Here is an 8258-nt window from a genome sequence, read left to right as displayed (position 1 = left end):
TAAATGAATATCAGAAACCCCCTGTGTTAGAAAAATTAGTGTTGTAGAGCAGCTACTGTATGTAATTCATATCCTACAAAGTAAAGATAACAACAGTAAAACTCCAGAAAAGTTAAGCAGGAAAATCAAATAAACCCTTCCTTCTAATCTGCTGTTTTTGGATTGAGACATTTCAGAGTAAGGAGGTTGCTGTGTCTTAAGGAGGCACGCTATAGATTTGGCTTCTCTAGCTAAGAATAGAACAAGGAAATGAGTTGTGAATGTGATGAATTGCTGTCTTTTGGACCGTATTTGGATGCAACCTTTGTTTTTGTTCTTCCACCACCTCTCAGGAGAGACAGGCTCTTGGGCTTCATTCCAGATAGAAGTTCATCAAAACATGCTATATGCCCAGTAGGGTTTGTTTCCTTGGGAAAGAAAGTTTATTTGAACACAAGGCTCTTTTGACAGCGGANGCTAGCTCTCAGTAACTGTTAGTTGTCATTATTCTGTTTTAACACACACACACACACACACGCTTTTCATGTATATAATTTCAGTATCTGATTTTTAATGAAGAGAACTAGCTTTTTAACATAACGTCCTAGATTTCTAATGGATTTCAGCCTTCAAAGGCATTAAAGATAATTTACATGTTTTTGTATACCCAGGCAAGCATTATTAACTTATTATTAATATCATATGCAATATGTATATTTAAACATTTTGCTATCATTGATGTTGGGCAAGATTTATAAGAAGCCTGGGTGGCTTGAGGCCCTGAGTCAACTTGAGTATGGTAGGTGAATGGACATCTTTTTGAGATGTAGCAAATCTTTTTGAGATGTAGCAAATCTTCTCCACCTCAGTGGCATCTGGATCAAGAGCTTCCTTTCACCTACGTTTCATGTAAAATGGGACTTTTTCCTATGACTAAATATTAAATTAACTAGAAACAAACAAATGCCTCAGAGAGAGTTAAGCATTTTTCACTAGTGTGTGTTTATTATTGGAGTTACTAAGAGTCGGTTTTGGTAAAGGGAAACCAAGATTGTAAGATGGAAGTGAGGTCTCACAGGACGGGAAGACAGCCGCCCCGCACGAAGATTTCCTGGGGCATCAAACACAGTTCTGGGAGGCTCTTTCTGTAGCCGCGAAACCTTTGCTCATTTCTCAGTAGATGTTAGATTTAGACACTATGTTAAGATTCTCAAAAGGGTGAGGGTTGTGAGCACGTAGGCCTCAGAACAGTAGAAATGCTGTCTTGGGCCAGGACACTGAAACCCTCTGGACCAAAAGGTTTACCAGCAAAGCCAGCCTGTTCCTTCCATTGCACTTCCCCGTTAACATTCTACAGAGCAGTTTTCTTGTGGTAGAAGCCAACATTTCATATTGAGTATGGGAACTTACAGCTTGCCATAACCAATAGTGGGGCACAGTCTTGACTGCTCCTTTGCTCTGTCTACAAATGAAAGAGTTCCAGGAAACAATTTTTGAGTTTTTCAGCATTGATTCTTTTGTCCTAGGATGGGGTATTTACTGAGTATTTGGACTTGACATTCCTGCTAAGGAGGCATAATTGTGTCCTAACTTCTGGCATGGTAGTAGTCGAGCACACACACACTACCAGGTGCTTCTTACAGGAAAACTTATGCACCTTTTAGAATAATCATAACTCGAGTTAACATTGCTATAGAGCCATTAGACACACTTAAGAGGGTTTCTGTAGTGATCCTTTAGAAGTATTGAGAGGGAAATTGACATGGTTTCATACATGTACTACTGGTAAGGAACAACACTGCATGTGGGCCACATTTGTTTGAGAAGATGTGGGTGCTCATGTTTGTTGCTCAGATAATCCTGTAAAAGTGTAAGAAAGTTTGTGCAAGTTAGAGAACAAAAATGAACTGAAGTAATAGAAGTAGGAATAACAAAAGAATTAGGGAAGGTCCATTTTTTTGTCTTTTCTTTTGCTGTTTGAACTTAGGCCATGCTGAAAGGAAGGACCTTCTTCTCAACTATAGCAGTTCCTAACTGCAGCACCGTGTGTTTTTAGTGCTTTCCCCCTGGTCAGTGCTTTGTGGTATAACACTGCATGTCCCATGTTGTGAAAAATAGCCGTCAAATAAGCTCTACTCTTTTACAGGCAGACTAGTAAATGAATATCAGAAACCCCCTGTGTTAGAAAAATTAGTGTTGTAGAGCAGCTACTGTATTTAATTCATATCCTACAAAGTAATGATAACAACAGTAAAACTCCACCAGAAAAGTTAAGCAGGAAAATCAAATAAACCCTTCCTTCTAATCTGCTCTTTTTGGATTGAGACATTTCAGAGTAAGCAGGTTGCTGTGTCTTAAGGAGGCACGCTATAGATTTGGCTTCTCTAGCTAAGAATAGAACAAGGAAATGAGTCGTGAATGTGATGAATTGCTGTCTTTTGGACCATATTTGGATGCAACCTTTGTTTTTGTTCTTCCACCACCTCTCAGGAGAGACAGGCTCTTGGGCTTCATTCCAGATAGAAGGTCATCAAAACGTGCTATATGCCCAGTAGGGTTTGTTTCCTTGGGAAAGAAAGATAGTTCATTTGAACACAAGGCCCTTTTGACAGCAGAATCATTTTACACTACGGTGGAGGCGGGATTGATCAGCACTTAGCAGTTTGTCGCTATGCAGTGGGAAGACGAGCCAGTGTTGCAGAGGTAGATTTTAAAGCCCTCTCTAGGCCTTTGCTTTCCCCCTGAGATGTGTCTAGTTCAAATATGCCCACGGGGTCACCCCCTAAAGATAGATGTTTAGCATGGGAAAGGAACCACCCTGTGTAGAAATAGCACAAATTATAGCAGAGAAACTGCAGATGGTAATCTAAAGTGTCATAAGGCACAGCTAGAAAGTGGTAATGTTGCTCACATGGGGAACCTAACCCTGTTGGAATGGTGGGGAGTTGGGGTGCGGGGCTTCTTTCATTGTGCATGGTTAATATTGGTGGTGTCTCGCTGGGAATGCACTAACAGTAAATTTAATGTTCTAAATGTGAATTCACAGAAACTTTTGGCCCGTGTATGCACTCTGTTATAAAAGGTGTGTTCCTGGCTGTTTACCCTTACGGCAACAAAGAACTAAGATTTATATCTGTCTTTCCTATTCAGGGACTGGCACATCTTCACATTCATCATGTGATTCACCGAGATATCGAGGGCCAGAATGTACTGCTGACCGAGAATGCAGAGGTGAAACTTGGCATGTGACAGACTTGCAGCATGATCTCATACTTGCCCTGGCACAGACTGTTGACACTCGATGCACCCATGTTTTCTGTTTCTGCTCCATGCAGGAATGTGGGAAGTGGGCTGATTGCTTAGCCTGGCTCCAACCTCCCTTCTCCCGTGCTTCTGTCTGTTGTTCTGTTCTCTATATAGCCGCCAGACTGATTTTCAAAATCAGACGATACCACTTTCCTGCTTAATGACCCTTAGTGGCTTTTTATTTTGCTTTGGATAAAATCCACAGTTCATACCCTGGCCCATAAAAAGCCAGATAGGATCTGGCACCCGTTACTTTCCTACCTCATTTTGTGTCCCTTTTCTTGTCTTTCTCATGTCTTTATTTATTTATTTATTTATTTTAACTTCTTGGAACTTGCTTCAGGGCCTTTGTATATACTGTTCCCCATTGAGGAACACTTGGCCTCAGTTTTGAAGTTTCAATTTTTTCGTCATTTTCGGGGGCCTTCTCTGACCCTCTGATCTGTCTTGGAACCCCTGCTTGTTTCTTACATAGAATTGTTCACAACTTACCTTTATATGGTTATTTATTGACTTGTCTTTCTGTCTCCCTTAACAGAACATAACTTCTAGAAGTGCACTGACCAGAATTCTTATCCAGCACCTAGTGTAGTGCCTTGAGTTCAGTAGGTGCTCGATAAATTTCTACGTGGGTAGGTCATTGCAGCCCATCGTGTCTTCCCAGAGATGATTTTATGATGTTTCTTTTGTATTTCCCATTTCCCTTAGCTGAGTTTTGTTCCCATTTCACTTCCATGTAATGATTCTGTCAAAATTTTAAACAGAATTATGGTCAAAGTGGGTCAAGAATTTGAACTACAATGTATATTGAGAAGTTAAAATAAAAAAACAAAATTTTAAACAGAATTAGCGTTTATTTTTTTTCCAACTAAGCCATCACACACAAAATATTTCTTTATACTTGTTCTTAAAAGGATCTGGCCCATCTTTCTTTCAAAAACCTTAGGTACAGTAATTGTACTTTAAACATAAAATCTTCATCATTGCCTTCTTACGTACTGTCTGCACTGATTGGTCATTTGTGGAGAAATAGTCTTCCCAGTTGGAAACTTCCCTCAAAGCTAAGATAGGAGGAAGCACTGAAGTTGTTCTCATACCTAACGACTCAGTGTGTTCCCTGCACTGACCTCACGGTGCTGGTCCTGTGATAGTCCCTGTCATCACTTAGTGATTGGTTGCTGTTGTCATCCATGTTGCTGGGAAGCTTGCTTAGGTTTTATCTGCTGACTGCATGGCTTGTGCATCTCTGTCTCAAGAGGACCATTCAGTGAGCTCACCCCCAGCAGGTTGTGTCCTGTGCATGTTCTGTGCACAGAAACAGAGTCTGTGACCCCTGTGAATCATCTCAGCAGTTCACGAGTCCTTTTGCCTGACCTCTTCCACCTTTGTAATTTTCCGCTGGGATAATGCCAGTGTGTGCAGTGCTGATGTTGGCAGGTACTGAACTGGCAAACATTCCATTAGAGATCGTGGGCTTCCTGACAACTCTGCTGCCCATCCTTGAACTTTCCTCAAGACCACTACCATCATTAAATTTGGTTGGGTGGGCCAGCCCGGTGGCACACTGCGCTAGTGCACCGCTTGGGAAGCGTGGCGGCACTCCCGTCGAGGGTTCGGATCCCACATACAGACCGGTTCCCGCTCACTGGCTGAGCGAGGCGTGGGGGCAACACCGAGGGTTGCGATCCCGTTGCCGGTCCTGGTCCGGCACGGGGGTGACACTGAGGGTTGCGAACCGTTGCCGGACACGGAAAAAGACAAAAAAAAAAAAAATTTTTGGTTGGGTGTAGAAGTTCTGAAAAATCGGCAGAAGTTCCAATTGCTTCTGGGGGTATTCTTTGTGTATTTGCAATTTAGCATGATTCTGTTTATTTAACGTAGTACTATGTTCTCTCCCAGAAAACCTTTGTGGGTTTCTTTGTATGGTTATTAGGCTACTTAAGTAGTTAAGTCCAGCTGGTCTCAGTCAGTTCTCCTGAACTGCGGGCTTTCTAGGACTTGATCTTGTTTGTGGCAGGTGTGTTCTTTGAGAGCATTGAAGATCTCCATTCATTGAAAAGGCCTTCTGTTGCTGGTCACTGTTTGGGGAGCTCAGGGAGGCAGCTGGTTCCAGGCCTCCCAGGAGCTTCCAGACTGGGAGAGGGTTTTGCAGTCTTGGTGGCTTTGCTCTGGAAGGGGCACTCCTTTCCTGTGTTGCCTGCCTTGAGGAGAATCGCATGTTCATGAAGCACTGCTGTTTCCGTTTACTATGAAGACACCTCCTCCTCACATTTTTTTCTTTTATATCTGGTTTGTTAATTAATTGCATCCCACTTTTCTTTCTCTTTCTCCTGCAGTTGATTTTGGTGTGAGCGCTCAGCTGGACAGGGCAGAGAAATACATTCTCTGGTTGGGCAGAGAAATACATTCAGAAGCAACCCCTACTGGATGGCTCCAGAGGTCATTGCCTGTGACAAGAACCCAGATGCCACCTATGACTACAGAGTAAGAGGGACCTGCCGGTGGGCCTTTGCTGAGACACTGACATCCGAGGGTTGCGGGCTTTGTTTACAAATCACACACTTTTTATCCATACCTACATTGTCAGTGAGGAAGACATGGGCACCCTGTTGTGGGTGCAAATTATGCAGGACAGTGTTTAGATGCTGTCTTTTTTGTCTGTTTGCATCAGCTTTGTTCTCATCTCTAAAGAATACTCTGGTTTCAGGGCAGTCTGGGCCTCTTTGTTGTGCTTAGATCTTTTCATCATGAGTAAAATGCTTCTGCATATGTTCGCTGTCCTTTTTAACCTGAAGAATATATTAGAATCAATTATTCTTTTAAAAATATTGTCAGAACGTATAGTAGTAGCTCCGTCTATGTGGAATTTTTGAGTATTCTTTTTAAAGGGCTTTACAGCTTTGATTCTGTACACAAATATGTTTAAATTATCAGAGTGACCTCTAGGGACTTGAATCAGTAATGCACTTTTTTGATCCAGATGTAAAACCCGTATTTGATAATCGGACTCAGGTTGACTATGCTTACAAAAAACTGTTTAAAAATATAATTAAACCCTTACTTGTAATTAACTGAGCCAGAGTGGTTAGTCTACCTGTTAATGATATTCAGAACTGAGTTCATGTCTCAACAGTCTGCCAGTGTATTTATTAGAAATACGCAATTAAGGGGCCGGCCCAGCGGCGCACTCGGTAGAGTGCGGCGCTTGGGAGCGCGGTGGCATTCCCGCCGAAGGTTCGGATCCCATATAGAGACCGGTCCGCTCACTGGTTGAGCGTGGTGTGGGTGCGACACTGAGGGTTGCGATCCTGTTGCCGGTCGTGTAACGGGCGCGACACCGAGGGTTGCGATCCTGTTACCAGTCACGAAAAAAGACAAAAAGGAAAAAAAAAAAAAAAAGAAATACGCAATTAATGAGGCTTAATTTAAGCCTATACTGCAGAGGAATTTTTATTTTTTATTTTTATATGCTGAAATGTTTAAAAATAGATTATAGACTTTGTGACTTTCCATTCTTTAATATAACATTGCATATCTCTAAAATTTCAAAACATTTTCCAACACATTCAAAATATTATCATACCTCAATAAATAAGAATATTTCCTTAATACAATGTCCATAATTAGACCTTGCTGTTTTGTTTAAGCTAATATCCAGTACAGGAAAAAGCAGTGTATTTGGTTGTTTGGCCAATCAGTCTCTTTTAATCTAGAACCTCCCTCTCACAACACGCCCCCCCCTCCCTTTTTTTTTTCATGAGACTGACTTGCCGAAGAGGCTGGGCCTGTTGTAAAATGTTCTACCCTGTACATTTGTCTGAGTCCTTCTCTGTAGTGTCATTTAGCTTGTTTCCTGTGAACTGGAAAGGCTCAGTTAGTATTCAGGGAAACCTTCTCAGCAAGATCCCCTCACAGGACATGGAGGTGTCTTGTGTTGCCTTACACCAGGGGATGTGCAGCCCTGCTTGTGCCACCACTGACACTGCCACTTTGGGTCGCTGGGTTAAGGTGGTAAACACCTTTGCACTTGTATAGCATAGAAAATTTCAGAAAAATAAGGGAGAAATTTGTAGGCCTGTTCTTATTCTTGTATTCAAACATNGTCTCAACAGTCTCCCAGTGTATTTATTAGAAATACACAATTAATGAGGCTTAATTTGGGCTGGCCCCGTGGTGCACTCAGGAGAGTGTGGCACTGGGAGTGCAGCAGCACTCCCGTCGCGGGTTCGGATCCTATATAGGGAAGGCCAGTGCGCTCACTGGCTGAGCGCAGAGCAGGCAACACCAAGCCAAAGGTTGCGATCCCCTTACCCGTCACAGAAAGGACAAAAAAAAAAAAAAAAGATGCTTAATTTAAGCCTATAGTGCAGAGGAATTTTTATTTTTATATGCTGAAGTGTTTAAAAATAGATTATAGACTTTGTGACTTTCCATTCTTTAATATAACATTACATATCTCTAAAATCTGAAAACATTTCTCAACACACTCAAAATATTATCATACCTCAATAAATAAGAATATTTCCTTAATACAACGTCCGTACCCCCCCCTTGCTATTTTGTTTAAGCTAATATCCAGTACAGGAAAAAGCAGTGTATTTGGTTGTTTGGCCAATCAGTCTCTTTTAATCTAGAACCTCCCACTCACAACACGCCCCTCCCCCCTTTTTCATGAGACTGACTTGCTGAAGAGGCTGGGCCTGTTGTAAAATGTTCTACCCTGTACATTTGTCTGAGTCCTTCTCTGTAGTGTCATTTAGCTTGTTTCCTGTGAACTGGAAAGGCTCAGTTAGTATTAAGGGAAACCTTCTCAGCAAGATCCCCTCACAGGAAATGGGGGTGTCTCGTGTTGCCTTACACCAGGGGATGTGCAGCCCTGCTTGTGCCACCACTGACACTGCCACTTTGGGTTGCTGGGTTAAGGTGGTAAACACCTTTGCACTTGCATAGCATAGAAAATTTCAGAAAATTAA

The 8258-nt window shown here is 42.0% G+C and overlaps 1 protein-coding gene across 1 annotated transcript in view; it reads left to right on the top strand.

Annotated features, from left to right (window-relative positions):
• Positions 1 to 3043: 3043 nt before the first annotated feature.
• LOC103582003 (mitogen-activated protein kinase kinase kinase kinase 4-like) overlaps positions 3044 to 8258 on the top strand; it is a 7451-nt gene continuing 2236 nt past the window's right edge. The window contains exons 1-2 of the mRNA XM_008563693.1: positions 3044 to 3210; positions 5622 to 5769. Of these exons, the coding sequence (XP_008561915.1) occupies positions 5713 to 5769 (57 nt within the window). The 5' untranslated portion in view covers positions 3044 to 3210; positions 5622 to 5712. The remainder of the gene's footprint in view (positions 3211 to 5621; positions 5770 to 8258) is intronic.

Source organism: Galeopterus variegatus, unplaced genomic scaffold (assembly GCF_000696425.1).
Source record: "Galeopterus variegatus unplaced genomic scaffold, G_variegatus-3.0.2 Scaffold14560, whole genome shotgun sequence".
In the NCBI taxonomy this organism is placed as follows: domain Eukaryota; kingdom Metazoa; phylum Chordata; class Mammalia; order Dermoptera; family Cynocephalidae; genus Galeopterus; species Galeopterus variegatus.
The sequence above is the reverse complement of the archived record's forward strand: the minus strand, read 5'-3'. Positions and strand labels throughout refer to the sequence as shown.